Genomic DNA, 14,719 nt, shown 5'->3' on the forward strand with positions numbered 1-14,719 from the left:
GCCGGGTCACGCTGCGGTAAGGAGCAGCCCCAGAGAGCCACCAGGGCTGACCTCTTGCTCACGCCACCGGGGCAGATCCTGGTGGCCCTTCCTCATGACATCTTTAGGGCAAGACAGGAGGGTGGCGCCGCAGCCCAGCCCTGGAGGCCGTGCCCAAGCCACGCCTGTCACTCGGGTCCCCACCTCCGTTAGCTGGAGCAAGCCCGTGTCCGCGTCCGACGTCGGTGGGGGGAGGCATCACGTCCCGGTGGGAGGGCCAGCGAGTAGTCACCAGCCAGCACAGAGGGGCCCTCTGCCCTTCCAGAACCACCCAGGCTCCGCGGAGGCCCCACGATGCACCTGTCCTCTGCACCTGTCCTCTGCACCATTGATCCCTAAGACTCAAGGGCCACGGTTTCTCCTTCTCTTTGTCCCCAAAGAAAAGGAGAAAGGAAAACAAGGTAGTCGATAAGACAGAATGGCCAGGCCTCAAAGTCAGACCTCGGTTTTCACTCAGCATTGGCCAATGCGATGGCTGTGCCATCTCAGGCAACTGGCTCAACCTCTCTGGGCCTCCATAGCGAGGCTGTTCATCACTTTGCTATGGGGGCTCCTGGAGATGGCCAGGGGGACGTCAGCTCGGCCTCAGCAAACGGCGACTTCCCAAGTGGCCCCAGGGGAAGCAAGCCCAGGATCCTGGCTGGGGCCAAGGGAAGCAGAAGCCAGGGCAGGCGTGCCAGGGAGCTGTGTGGAGTTGCCCGGGGCCAGGGCTGGCCTTCCTGCTGCCTCTGCCCCCTCACGATTCGGCTCCTCCCCTCAGCGGGCCTGCATCGACTTCGCCATCAGTGCCAAGCCGCTGACCAGACACATGCCGCAGGACAAGCGCAGCTTCCAGTACCGCATGTGGCAGTTCGTGGTGTCCCCACCCTTCGAGTACACCATCATGGCCATGATCGCCCTCAACACCATCGTGCTGATGATGAAGGTGAGTCCCCGGCCGTCCACAACCCCAGCAAACAGGGCCGCCTGCAGCGCCCCCGCCAGACCATGCTTGGGCTGACGCCTCTGAGCCTTCGCTCCTGCCATTCCCTCTGCCTGCACACTGTTCCCGCCATTCTGCCCGCCCAGCTCCTCCTTCCCTGCCGCGTGCACAGAACCCTTCCTCCAGGAAGCCTTCCTTGACCTCCCCAAACCACACAAAGTGCCTGTCTTCACAGTTGTCCTGGTGATTATCTCAGGTGCCACGCCATCAGTGGGGTCCCCGCCCTGAGGCTCCAGAGAGCCCAGGCCTGAGTCCCCAGGGTTCAGCAAGGGCCCCATCAGAGGGTCAAGAAGCCACATGAACATTTGATGGGCGAAGTGAGGGAGGAGGCCGGAGAGCGTCTCAGGGTGAGAGCTCGGAACCGGCGCTCCGAGGTTCCACGTCACAGGCCTGGATCCAAGTCCAGCTCTGCCGCAGGCACGGGCTCTCCTCGCCCCGGCCTCCGCATCCCCGTCAGTAAGGCGGGCAGCGGTGAGGACGGACGAGGGGCTCCTGCAGTCTCAGCACCTCCGGGCCGCCAGAAACTCGGAGGTCCATCAGCACAGGAAGGAGGGAGGGAGGCCTGGCCGTCAGTTCTCTTAATTCTCTCCGCCCCCGCGCCGGGGATGGGACCCAGGGCCTCGCACATGCTGAGCAGTGTCCGCCACCACGCCAGGTTGAACCCAGGGCCGCTAACCACTGAGCCACGTCCCCAGTCCTGTTTTCTATTTTATTTAGAGACAGGGTCTCACTGAGTTGCTTGACACCTTGCTAAATTGGTGAAGTTGGCCTTGAGAACTCTCGATCCTCCTGCCTCGGCCTCCTGAGCCACTGGGATTACAGGCGTGCACCACCGCACCCAGCCCGCCTGTTAATTCTCAAATAGAGAAGGCCGCGTCTGCACCTCTGCCTCTTCAGAACAGCCCCCACGGGAACCCGCACCACCGGGCACCTGCCCGCCCGCCCGCACGCTGTCCGTGTGGACCTCGCTGGTTGGCACGTATCGGCTGCTTTTGTTTTTGTTTGCGTATTGGAAGTAGGAGACTCCAGTGCCGCACCTCTGAATTCTTCAGAGGGCCTTTATTTTTTTGTGGGGTACCAAGGACTGAACTCAGGGGTGCTCGATCACTGAGCCACATCCCCAGCCCTATTTTGTATTTTATGTAGAGACAGGGTCTCACTGAGTTGCTTAGCGCCTTGCCTTTGCTGAGGCTGACTTTGAACTTGGGATCCTCCCGTCTCAGCGTCCCGAGCCGCTGGGATTACAGGCGAGCACCCGCGCACCCAGCTCAGTAGGCGTTTCTTAAAAATAAAATTTTTGTAACATATTTGATCAAGTGAGATCCCTATTCTTGGTTGGTGATAATTCTCTAACATCCATATCACAACGTCCCAAATCACCTCCAGAACATCTGCTTGTCCTTCAAGCCCAGATCTGAGTAGCCACACATGGTCCAATTTTTGTCTTTTAAGTCTCTGCCTACCTTTTTTTTCTTTCTCCATGTTGTGGACTTTTGGGGAAAAACAAATGACTGGAATACATGCTGGTCCACCCCGGGGTGTGTTGGTGTCTCACAGGACATTGTGACTTCCTCCAGCGTCTTGGTCTGTTTTTCTGTTGCTGTGATGAAATGCCTGAGGCAGGCCACCTCCGTCAACAAAAGAGATTCATTTAGCTTACAATTTGGGAGGCCGAAAGACCAAACCTTGTGAGGTGAGGTCCGGCAAGGGCCGGTGGCAAGTGGCAGCGGCAGAAGCAACTTCACGAGGAAGGATCCCGTCTTGCGGTGGAAAGCCAGGGAGTTAAACAGGGATCCACAGGCCGGCGAGTCCCACCAGCCTCTGGAGGACACAACCCCTGCACCTAGGACCTCCCACCGGGCCCCACCTCCTAAAGATCCTGCCTCTCTGAATGGCACCACGCTGGGGACGCAGCCTTAAGCCCTGGGACCTTTGAGGACACACTGAAGCCGTATCCGAAGCAGCAACGTGGTAGTTCGGTCTAACATCAGGCTTGATTCCGATTACATGTTTTGGACAAGAGTATTTCATAGGGAATCAGAACAGGGGGGACCTCTGCAGGGGTTACCAGCTGGGAGAGGGTGGAAGGAAAGTTTGGGGGACAGACAGTCGCACTTTATCACTTAAGATTCACTTAAACCCGAATGGATATTGAACTTTAGAAAAGAGAGGCCTCGGCTGGGGCTGGGGCTGGGGCTCAGTGCTTGCCTGGCGCGTGTGCGGCACTGGGTTCGAGTCTCAGCACCGTTGCCATCTTGAAAAAAGTTTTAAAAAGAAAAGAGAGGTCTCAGCCGGACATGGGAGCACGCCTGTAGTCCCAGCCACACAGGAGGCTGAGAGCCCGGAGGAGGCTCACCGGAGCCCAAGAGTACTAGACTGCCCTGCACAATACCCCAAGACCCTGTCTCAGGAAGAAAAAGGAGAGAGCGTTCTAGAAGCGATAAGGCTCTGAGGAGGCGTCACCGACGACCGTGTGACCGTTACACGTTGTTCGCGTGTGTTGAAGGATCACACTGGACTCCAGAAATAAGTACGAGTATCATGTGTCAGTTAAAAATCATAATTTTTTAAAAACTTTGTATAATAACAAAAAAAAAAACTAAAAAGAAGACAGCGAGTTGGGCGGGGTGGCCCACACCAGTCATCCCAGCCACTGGGGAAGCCGAGGCAGGAGGATCGCACGTTCAAGGCCGGCCCGGGCTGCTCAGAAGACCCAACGCAACTGAGCAAGACCCAGAAACAGCCACAGGGCTGGCGCTGTAGCTCCGTGGGATGCGCCCTGGGTCGACCCCCAGGCCGCAATACAAGGAAAGGAAAATGGACGAGCCGAGCAGCCGGTCGGCGGGCACTCGGCCTGTGCCGGGCAGGAGCCTCCCGGGCCGCTCGCCCAGGCCGGGACGCCGAGACCCTCTCAACGGGGAGTTTCCACTCTGAGTGTGAAAAGATGCCGGTCCGCGAGGACCTGGGCCTGTTCCTCGCACCACGCGGCCGTTCAGCCCTTGCCAAGCGGGCGGCCACGCGGCCAGGTCCCGCGGGGACGGCGACAGCTGCCGCCTGACACCCTCCCTCTCCCCCGCAGTTCTACGGCGCCTCCGTGGCCTATGAAAACGCCCTGCGGGTCTTCAACATCGTCTTCACCTCCCTCTTCTCCCTGGAGTGCGTGCTCAAAGTCATGGCCTTTGGGATTCTGGTAGGTGAGGCTGGGGGCTTCGGCCACGGGCGGGCGGGCGGGAGCAGTGCTCTGGCGGGGCTGATGGTGGTCCACCCACCCGGCTCATCCCCAGTGGTGGCTGGAGCCGCTCAGGTGGCTTCAACCCCTCCCGCTGTTCTTGACAAGGGACACAAACAAGACCAAGCCCCCCAGTGATGCCCTGGGCCAGGGGCACGTGGATTCAGTTTTTCCCCAACATGATCCCATGGGAGAGAGGTCATCCATTTTAGAGACAAGGAAACAGATCAGAGAGGCCAAGTCCACCCACAGCCGGCGGGAAGAGTCCACCTAGCCATGGAGCCCAGCTTGCAGACACACGGCCATGGTCTCAGTGAAGCGCTCAGGAAATCGGTGTCCAGCCTTCCTGCCCCCCATGTGCCCTGAAGTTGTCGATTCTACTTGATCCATTTTCCTTTTTCTCATAACTGCATTCCATGACCCACTAACTTGACTTTATCTCCACTAATGCATGTGGTCCTAACCCAAGACCTCCACCTCAAGGGAGATCTGCAGATAGGGGAAATGAGACGGGAACAAATTCTTTATTTTTCTCCAGTCACTAACTCAATTTGAGTATTTGAGTACTTTTCATCTCAAAGGTAGATGTGCTAGTCAGCTTTCCATTACTGTGAGAAAATACCTGAGGTCATCAACTTACAAGGAGGAAAGGTTTACTCTGGCTCACAATTTCAAAGGTTGCTTGGCCTGCTTGGCTTTGAGCTTACAGGGAGGCTCATGGGAGGGCATGGTAGAATAAGATGGTCACCACAAGGTAGCTGGGAAGCCAGGGAGAAAGGAAGGGGAAGGGCCAGGGTCCCCCTATCCCTTTCAAGGGCATGTCCCCAATGACCTCCTGCTAGGCTGCACCTCGTACGGGTTCACCACCTCCAGTAAAGCCAGGGCTAGAGAGCAAGGTTCACACACAGACCCTTGGAGGACACTTCAGACCCAAACTGCAGATGAGGGGCACTGTGCTAAGTGGCCTCCTGAAGGTCCCTGGTGAGTGGCCAAGCTGGACCTTGAACCAGGTCCCCTGCTGCCCCAACTGCTGGCTCAGTTGTCCCCTCTGAAGAGAAGGGCCTGCAGTCCCTGGTCTCCCCAGCCTCTCAGGAGACGGAGCTCCCGCCTTGGCTTACCGAGGGTTAACGTGCCAACCTTGCACCAGGGAGACCCGCGTGCAGATCTTTGTCCCACGGCAGCCCCGGGAGGGCACCAGTAGGGCCGGGAAGGACCACCAACCTGCCTTTGTCCCCCAGAGAAGTGGCTTTGGGGAGGAGCTGTCACCCATCAGAAGCACTTGGGGAGGCCTTAAAATGGGGCCCAGGCCCACCTCCAGAAGTTCTGCCTCGCTGAGTATGTGCTGCTTTGTTTCTGCAGTGTTGAGATTTGAACCCAGGTACATTTTCTCTACCTCTGAGCTACACCCGCAGAGGTAGAGCAAATCTTCATTGCTGTTCTGAGACAGGGTCTCACGAACTTGCTGAGGCTGACCTCAAACTTGTGATCCTCCTGCCTCCGCCTCCTGGGTCTTGAGCACCACGCCCAGTTAAATATGGTGGTGGCATTGAGCCCATGGGTGCTCTACCACTGAGCTACGGCCCCAGTGCTTTTTATTTTTTATTTTGAGACAGTCTCAGCAAGTTACAGGGGCTGGCCTTGAACTTGTGATCCTCCCACCTCAGCCTCCTGAATAGCTGGGGTTACTTGGGCACGTGTGCCACCCTGCCGGGCCAAGCAGGTATTTTTAATGAGCATCCCCAGGTGAATCAAAGTCACAACCAGGACTGTCAGGCCCTGGGGTCAGCACCAGCCAGGTGGCGGAGGTGTCCTGCTGCTCAAGCGGGAATGCCAACCTGGACATTGGGTGTGGGCGCCACCGGGCCGCGTGGCCCAGGGTGGGTCACAGAACGTGCACAGGCACCAGCCCGCGCCCCTGCTTCTTGAGCCGCTCGGCCCCTTGCTAGCTGTGGCCTCATCCCAGGCCTCGACCTCTGAGTCCTTGCCACTCTTCACCATGACGAGGTCACACACCCGGCCGAGGCCCAGAGGAGCTGGCTGTGCCGTGCGCACAGCTCCCTTTCCATCTTAGAGGAAGCCCCGAACTCCCCCAGGTCGGCCCTCTGCCCAGGGCTCCAGCCTGTGCCCAGACTCCAGGTCGCCTCCGTTGGTACTGCCCAGAAGCAGAGCTTGAGACAAGGAGTGAGTGCGAGGAATTTATCTGGAAAGACATCTCACAAGGACAGTAGGGGAGGGACTGGCAGCCAAGAAAGGGCGCCCAGTCAGGTCCCCCTGAGCCACTGGGGCTCAGTTCCACAGGGGACCTCTAGGTGGCAGCAGAGAGCACACACGGCCTGAGGAGGAGGGAGCCTGGGTCTGAATCCTCCCTGTCCCCAGTCAAGTCAAGGACTGCTTCCAGGGGCCCTGGGCACAGGAACAAAAGTGTGCCATGGAAATGCCAGAGTAGTCTCCGACCATGCCACCCTGAGCAGTCCCGGGCTCGTCTGAAATACGAGGGGACACAGGCAGGTCCCCAGCAACATCTGCCAGAACACCAGACCACCAGTTCCTTATAGGCGACTGTCAAACAGCATCACCTACTGAATACTCAGTGACCACCAGTTACCCCCTTGCCCCCCAGAACGCCAAGGCCCGGGCACTCCAACCTGAGGGAAGTGTAGTTCTGAAATCTGGATCCTTCTCCGTGAGGCTGCCGGGCTGCCTGGGGGTCAGACCTTCAGGAGCAGAGCTGACCACCGAGCAGGGGCCCACGTCCTGACCTGCTCTGGGGAGGATACTGACAAGGCCCACATTTACCACGAGTCCCACCGAGCCTGGACATGGGGGACATCTGTTTGACTCCAATTCTTAGATCCCAGCAGGGTGTGGCTTGGTGCAGCAGGGCCCCCCCAAAGGACCAAGCATCGTCACTTCAGTGCCAAGCTAAGGGGAGCAGGGGACTCTCAGGGGACTTGCGCTGTTGCTGTCTCTTAGACAGTGGGGTATCTCAACATTTAACAACACAGTTCTACCCATGCGTCCAAGCTGAGCCAGCAGCCAGCCCAGGGATGTACTTGTCAGGATAGGTCAAGTTAAGCTGCAGTAACAAAAAACCTACATCTCAGTGGCTTTAATCAACAAAGGTTTTGGTTTTTGTTTTTTTACACTCAGCAGAGGGGCTTTTTGCCTTCTGTTTACCTGGGAACCCAGGCTCATACAGTTGCTGCTGTCTGGATGTGCAGGTCACAGGCAAAACTGCGGCCACTCTACCTCAGTGCCACGGCTCCATCTCACCAGGGGCCAGGAAGCGCAGCCCAGTGTGTGCCTGCAAGTCTTCGAGGCCCCTGTTCCAGGCCCAGGGACCTCTGCTGTGTCTTTCTTCTCCAGATCAGGCCTTGGGGGCACAGAAAGATTAAGCCACTTGCCCGCAGCTGCACAGCTCTGGTAGTGGAAGTGGGATTTGAACCTGGGGTCTGTCTTCCCTCTTCATGAGTGTGCTGGAAGCACAGTAGGGTCCTAACCCTAGACTCGCCTGGGATCGGATCTGGGCTACACCTCTGCTTGCTGACCCCAGGCAGGTGTAGCCTTGATCTCTACGTGGAAATGGGTGGCGATCTTTCCCTCTGGGATCTCTGTGAGGAACCCAGTGATGCCCTTTATAAAGCACCAGGGGCTTGGAGAGCCCCTGATGTGCTGGAGAGATGGCCCCAGCCCCAGAGGGGCCTCCCAGCAGAGGGAGGCCAGGCCTGAGGTCCCAGGGAGGGGGACTCAGCCAGTGCCTTCCAGCTGCCCTGAATTGGCAGCAGAAGCCTTCGAGTGGGTGTGACTGTCCTGGGCACTCAATGCCAGCAGCCGTGCCCCTGGGCCAGCCTGGGGGCGGGGGCATGGAGCCCTCCTTGGCACCTCTGTTTTGTGGGTCCCTGTCCTAGAATTATTTCCGTGATGCCTGGAACATCTTCGACTTTGTGACTGTCCTGGGCAGCATCACAGATATCCTCGTGACCGAGTTCGGGGTAAGTCTCCCACCAGCTTCTTCCCGGGAGACTCTGGGCTGGGCTGCGGTGGGGTGGCGGTGGGGTGGGGCCCAGAAGCAACAGATCTGACAGGCACAGCTGGCTGGGCCAGTGCTTGAGGGACCTCAGGGAGAACGGGGCCCCTGGGGGCAGGGCAGCCCTTGGGAGCACCCAAAGCCCAGTTTTGGGGCAGGCTCCCTGCCTCTCGGCTGTCTAGGTATGAATCAGTATGGGGACTCACGAGTAAACAATGCAGACGAGTGTGCTGAGAGAGCTGGCGGCCAGCCCAAGCCCCGCCCAAGCCCCACCCCGCGCTGGGGCGAGAGGCCACCTGCAGGTCACCTCTGCTTCAGCTGACCCCCTCATGGCTCCCAGGCAGGAGGGCGCCCTGGTCCCCAGGCCAAGGCGGGGAAGCCACTCCCAGGACCTAAGAGGGTCCCCAGGACGCCCACTCTCCCCTGCCCAGGTCCAGGAGACTCCCACACAGGAGAGGGCCAGGTCCTTGGACCTCAGGTCACATTGCCCTTCCTTTCCTGGAAAACTGGGCCCCAGAGTTCCTGTCACAGGCCCTCTCCTTGGCCATTCGCCTGTTTGCCCAGGCTTGGGGACCCTCGGGAACCCTCGGGAGATGGTGGGGAGGGGAAGAGATCCTCCCAGGGGGAGCCGAAGGGCAAAGAGCGCGGACGCTGGGGGCTGGGTGGGATCGATGGCGTCCTAATAACAATAAAAATAGTAATAGCTGCTGAGGGCCGTCGCTGTGCCGAGCGTCTCACGTGGATGGGCTCCTGGTCAGACTCTGGTCTCAGCATGAGAGGACTTCCCCCAAGGACAGTGTCCTTTCACCGAAAGGACAGAGACTGCTCCCCAGGGGAAGAGAAGGGAAGGAGGAGAAGGGACCCCGCCCCAGGCCCCGCCCCGATCCCGCCCCCGCGGGGAGCTGTTACTGCCCAGGTGCTGAAGTGGGGAGGGGCCGCTCCCAAAACCAAAGCCCACAGAGCGCAGGGGCAAGAGCCCCACCTGCCCTCCCACCCCTTCTCCCACAGCACCTCCCCCGGCCAAGGGCAGCAGCAGGGAGTGAAGAGACCCACCCTGGTCATGTAGCCAGGCCCTGGTGGCTCCTGGGAGCGCCTCTGCAGCCCAGGGGTGTCCCATCCCACCACTCAGGAAGGAGATCCTGGGGTCCGTCTCCCACTGCTCCGTGGAGGCTGGCACAGCTGTGCGGCTACAGAAAAGGGGCGCACTCAGACCTGTCCCCACACCGGCACACAGGTGGCGTCCTGCCCACACCCCTGCCTTCAGCCATAGCCTGGAACCCCTGCCCAGCCCGAAGCCTTCTCCAGAGGAGTCCCGTCACCCTACAGGCTCCCCCACCGGGTCACTCTTCCCTGCAGAGAGCAAGGCCTGGCCCTGCTCCTCATCCTCGTGTCAGACCTAGACCTTGCCCGCAGTCACGACTGCTCACCGTCCTGCCAGGCACAAGAGGGCCTTAAACCCATGTCCCCTTGAGTCAAGAAATTGGGGAGGGCTGCTCGGCTCCCCAGGGCAAGTGGAGGAAGTTGGTTGAAACTCCCAGTTGCCAGTAAGAGATTTGTAGGGCTGGATCCCCAACTCTTCTCCTGTGTGGCAGGAGGCATAGGAGCCAATTCAAAGACATTAGGACCATTGCAGTAGCCAAACAGCCCTGCCCACCAGCCGTTTGCTTTGGGGCAACTTGAGTTACCGCTTCTCTTGCGGAGTGGGTAGAACTGGTGCAACCAACTCCATCAGTTCCTTTCATGCACACATTGAGTGCCTACTGTGTGCTAGGCATAGTTGTGGCACTAGCATCAGCAGGGACCAAAACAAAACAGACCAGCAGGCTGAAGGCTGAAGTCCTGCTCCTAGAGGACCCGTGTTCTGGTGAGCAGCGACGGTCTTACAGACAAGGACAATCGACATGAAAGGCTTGGCACAGAATCTTCCGGGAAACAAATCCCTCACTAATGGTGGTTATTATTATTGCTATTGCTATTGTTGCCATGGATACGGGGTGTGCAGTTGGGGAGCCAGCTCTGAATGATGATCATCCTGAGGGAAAGACAGCAGGGGTGTCTGGGCCCCCTAGGGCGACGAGGTCCCAGCCAGTAGGTCTCAGTGCCCCTCTCTGCCTCCCAGGTAAGGCCACCAGGTCTGAGGCCAGAGCCCAGCCCAGCTGAGGCCAGGGGAGCCAGAGCCCGGGAGGGCTGGTCCCGGGGGGTGCCGCGGGTTCGCCCTCGCGCGATGGATAATGACTGTGTTTCTTGTCTTGTCTCTTTTCATGCCTGCTGTTTAAACTGTATATTGGCACAACGCCGTCTGAAAAACTCATCCAATCAAAATGCACTATGAAATTCATTTGTTCATCCATGACGTGGTCTGTGTGTTCATACACCAATGACTTATCTCCCAACCCACCGCCACCACCACCCCCACTCCCCGCCCGGGAACCGAAACCCATTGGTTTTTTGGCACTGGTTACAAATCAACCTAAAAAACGCTGAACTCCGCCCCCCAACTGCCCCCGCCCGCCCGCCCCCCTCCATCTTCAACATCCGCATCTAGAATCCGGTTGGTGTTACTTCTTTCTGAAGTCTAAATGCCTTACATTAACTGTGGAGCATCTCGCATCTGCGCTGCATGGCCGTCCCCCGCTTCCCTGGGTGCCTGCTCTCCCCGCCCCCTGTCTGTCCGTCTCCGCCCCTCCTCCTCCCTAAGCCCCTCCCCCCTGAGTGTCTTTAGCAGGTTCTGCGGGGAGGGCTTCCGTTTGGGTGGGTTTACATCATTTGCAGAAAAGGGATGTGCTTCCCCCCCCTCCCCGGGTCCACCCAGGACCCCAGGGCGGTCACAGATCACCCAGCCCTGGAGGCGCCGCAGTTCGCGGTTCGGGCCCAGGACCGGGCCCTCGCCTCCGCCCGCCCCGCGAGCCTCGCCCCCTTGCGAGTCCAGTGCTCCCAGGCCTGGAGGCACAGAGACTGGGTGCTCCCGGGCAGTCGGGGAGGCCTCCAGGCTGGGCAGCGTGCAAGCAAAAGTTGGGGGACAGGGGAGCCCAGAATGACAGACTCGGGTCTGATGGCCAGCTGAGGTCCCCCGTGGCCCCGACAGGCAGGCGCGCGTACAGTCAGCGCTCAACCAGGGCACACCTGGCACTGCCCACGGCACTGCCCAGGCATGGCCGCCTCCTCGCTCTCGCTCCACCTCTCCTCTCTCTGTCTCTCTTGCTTTACATCGTACACGCACATGGGCGCACCCTCGCAGTCCCTCTCCTATGTCACATCCAGCACCCTGCAGGCCCACAGTCCAGCGACACACAAGCCTCCATCTCTCCTCCCCCTCTCCGCTCCTTCCCCGCCCTCACTAATCGAAACCCCGCCCACCCTGCCCTCTGTCCATCACCACCAAGGAGCCCCTCTGAAAGGCCCCCTGTGGCCTATTGCACTGGATCCCTCCCTGCGGACAGCACACTCCTCCACCAACAGCTAATGACCACCAGTGGGAGGTGGGCGGAGGCGGCCACCGTCTCTGCCCCCTTGCCTGCAGTGAGGTGGGGGAGGCAGGCACTGGCCCAGGGACCCTTGACCTCCACTTGAAGTTGTAGCTTCACTACAAGCTGAAGGCTGAGCAGCATGAACCAGGTGGAGAGCAGAGAAAAGGGCATTCGGGGCCCCACAACAGTGTGTGAAAAGGCCCTGGGGCAGGGGAGAGGGTGTGGCTGGAGCCAAGAGGGCAGAGGAAGGCTAACTCTGAGAGCCGGGGAGGGCCAAGGAGGCAGGGCCAGGCGACAATGCTGTGGAATCTTAGCTTAAGCACCAGGAGAGGCCCAGAGAGATTTGACCCAGGTGACGTGATTTGGAGAGGTTCAGACCAGATGGCTGGCTAGAGTGAGACGGGGCAGGGCTGGAGGTGGGCACCAGGAATCCCAGCAAGAGGCGACAGGTGACAGTGGAGCCAGCAGGGAGCTGGAGGAGACTGGCCCAGAGCCTGGAGCAGGCCTGGAAACTGGGAGAGAGAGGCCAGGGAGTGCCAGGAGGGAGCGGCCTGGGGAAGAGGACGGGTGTGGGCGTGGTGTCCCCTCTGAGCCCAGAAGCAGCCAGGGAGGCAGGCATTGGGCACCTGGAGCTCTGAGGTGAGGTCCAGCAGGAAGTGAGGTCTGCAGGGGGCAGAATTTCTGTGTGGCCCTTGGGTAGGTGGCTCCCATGTCCTTCTGCATGCTCAAGGGACACCTGGCTCTGAGCATGTCACTGGAAGGGAGATGGACTCTGTGCCCCTAGGGCCTGTGTCCAGCTGCACAGGCCCCAGTGGGGGAGCGCAGGGCGGGTCTGAGGAAGCTAGGTAGAGGGAGTTCTGGAAGCTGGGCATGCAGCAGGCTTGGTACCGGAAGAGACAGGCAGATGAGGGCTGCCCAGGACCCTCGCCCCAGCCAGACCTCTCCTGTCTCCCCCCTCGTGTCTCCTCCTCCCTCAGCTCCCAGAGGACAGCATGCTGTCTGCACGCATCTCCCTGCCAGATCCCTTGCTTCTTCGCATGGTGGCAGGCTCCACCCTGAGCCCCGAGGCTGCTTCCAGGGCCCGCCTGCCTCTGCATGCTCCGCCGAGTCCACATGTTATGATCCGCCCCATGGAAGGGATGGCTTGTACTCTGGGGGTGTAAGGGAGGGGGCTGGGGACACCTGGGCCATTGGCCCCATCCCCAGGTGGAGCTGGGTGGCCAGGCAGGGCTGGGGATCAGGTTAGTTGGGCTCAGAGGGGATTCTCTGAACCAAGCTGGGTTTGGGGGCTGGTGTGAGAACTTGGCACTGTCACTATGATTGGCCCCAGTGTGGTCAGGTAGGGCCCCAGCCCCTTCCCCATCCCAGAGAGCATCCTAGACACCAGCAAACCCAGAGGCCTCTTGCCAACCTCAGAAATTCCTGGAATTCCAGTCCCTTCCTCTCAGCTCCCAGGCCAGAGCCAGTGACAGACACAGATCCAGTAACAGGGGGTCCCTCCCAACCCCGTGCCCCAGAAGCACCAAGTAAAATGTCAGTGTAATTCATTGACCAAACTGGCACACATCTGAAGCCGGGAGGGCGGCTGTGATTACTGGGGCTCCCTGGATGGTTCACCCTGTGCCATTTGGGAGTGAGGGCTCAGCAGTGTTCACCCTCGCCATGGGGCCTGTATTGGGGCTCCTACAAGTCCCTTAGGCCAGACTCCCTTTGAGGTCCCTCTTAGCAGGAGACCCTCTACCCTCCTGCCTCCACCCTGCAGGGTCCTAGCTAGTGATGGGAGGTTTCCATGTCTGCCTGAGGCAGGGATCTCCAACTCAGATGCCTCTGGGGGCCAAGCAGAGGCCAGTTAACCAGGAAAGCCAATGCCACTGCTACAAAGGGACCTTGGGAAGCATGTGGCCTGCCTCCAGGGCAGCCGTGCGAGGCCCGGGGTGTCAGAAAACCAGACTGGTAAGCCAAATCCTATTTTTAAATGATGTCAACTATTTTCAACAACCAAATAAAAAGACACTACTCAGACCCAACAAATTACCTCACTGGCCAAACAGGTTCATTTGTGACTTCTAGCCTCCCAGCCAGTGTCCCCTGAAGCCTCAGGACGGTCATGTAAACACCCACAGGTTGTGACCACCATTTCCAGCTGGCCTCCTGCTCCACTTCTAGCTTGGGTGGGAGGACACAGAGGCAGTGACCAGACAGACGCTTTTTTGAGCAAAGGCAGGGTCCACCCAGGGAGGTCCTGGGGGCAGGGACAACCCCACCTCCCCGCCCCCAGCACTGGCCCCTTGGTGGGCCCCGGGGTTGATTCCGAGCTCACCCACCCATGGGAGCTGAGTCGTTCCTGCTTCCCGCAGGCCTGGTCCCGTGACACTCCACCCAGCCCCAGAAGCTGAGAAGCCATCCCTGAGGGGGGAGAGGGCCCCAAATGCATCTTCTCCGACTCAGCGGGCAGCGAGGACTCGCCCTGCAGCCGAACAGCCCCAGCTCCCTCCCGTCCTCCCCATTCCCGCTCGCCAAGGGGGTAAGAAAAGATGCTCTTCTGCTTCTCCCCATTGGCTCCAGCCGCTGCTCCTCTTGGCCGTGGGGTGAGGTCAGGGCGGGCAGGAGCGGGTGGGCAGCTCGGCAGGGCAGGGCAGGGCAGTGCCCGGTGAGTCCCGTGACAGATGCATTTCTGGCCCGGAGCGTAACATGCCCTCGGAACCCGCACATGTCCTCCAGGCCTGAGCGTGCTGGCGACCCCCACCCCGCCCCCGCCCTGGTGTTTGTGCATCGTACACGTGTGATGGGTTCCGCAACTTGACCCGCTTGTGTCCTATCGTCTCAGTGCATTTGGTTGTTGGGAGAAATAAAAACCATCTCGATTTTTTTCCTGATTGGATGATTCGGATATATTTTCTTTTCCTTGATCTTTTGTTATTTCTTCCCCACCCCCGCTCCCTTCTCCTCCTTCCCCTTTTTCTTTCCTTTTCCCC

The 14,719-nt window shown here is 59.5% G+C and overlaps 1 protein-coding gene across 1 annotated transcript in view; it reads left to right on the top strand.

Annotated features, from left to right (window-relative positions):
• The window catches only part of Cacna1a (calcium voltage-gated channel subunit alpha1 A), a 248,011-nt gene that overhangs the window by 213,479 nt on the left and 19,813 nt on the right, over window positions 1–14,719 (top strand). The window contains 4 exon segments of the mRNA XM_047531985.1: window positions 800–964; window positions 4,101–4,211; window positions 8,159–8,242; window positions 10,823–10,828. Of these exon segments, the coding sequence (XP_047387941.1) occupies window positions 800–964; window positions 4,101–4,211; window positions 8,159–8,242; window positions 10,823–10,828 (366 nt within the window).

The sequence above is a fragment of the Sciurus carolinensis genome, chromosome 17 (genome assembly GCF_902686445.1).
Source record: "Sciurus carolinensis chromosome 17, mSciCar1.2, whole genome shotgun sequence".
Lineage (NCBI taxonomy): Eukaryota > Metazoa > Chordata > Mammalia > Rodentia > Sciuridae > Sciurus > Sciurus carolinensis.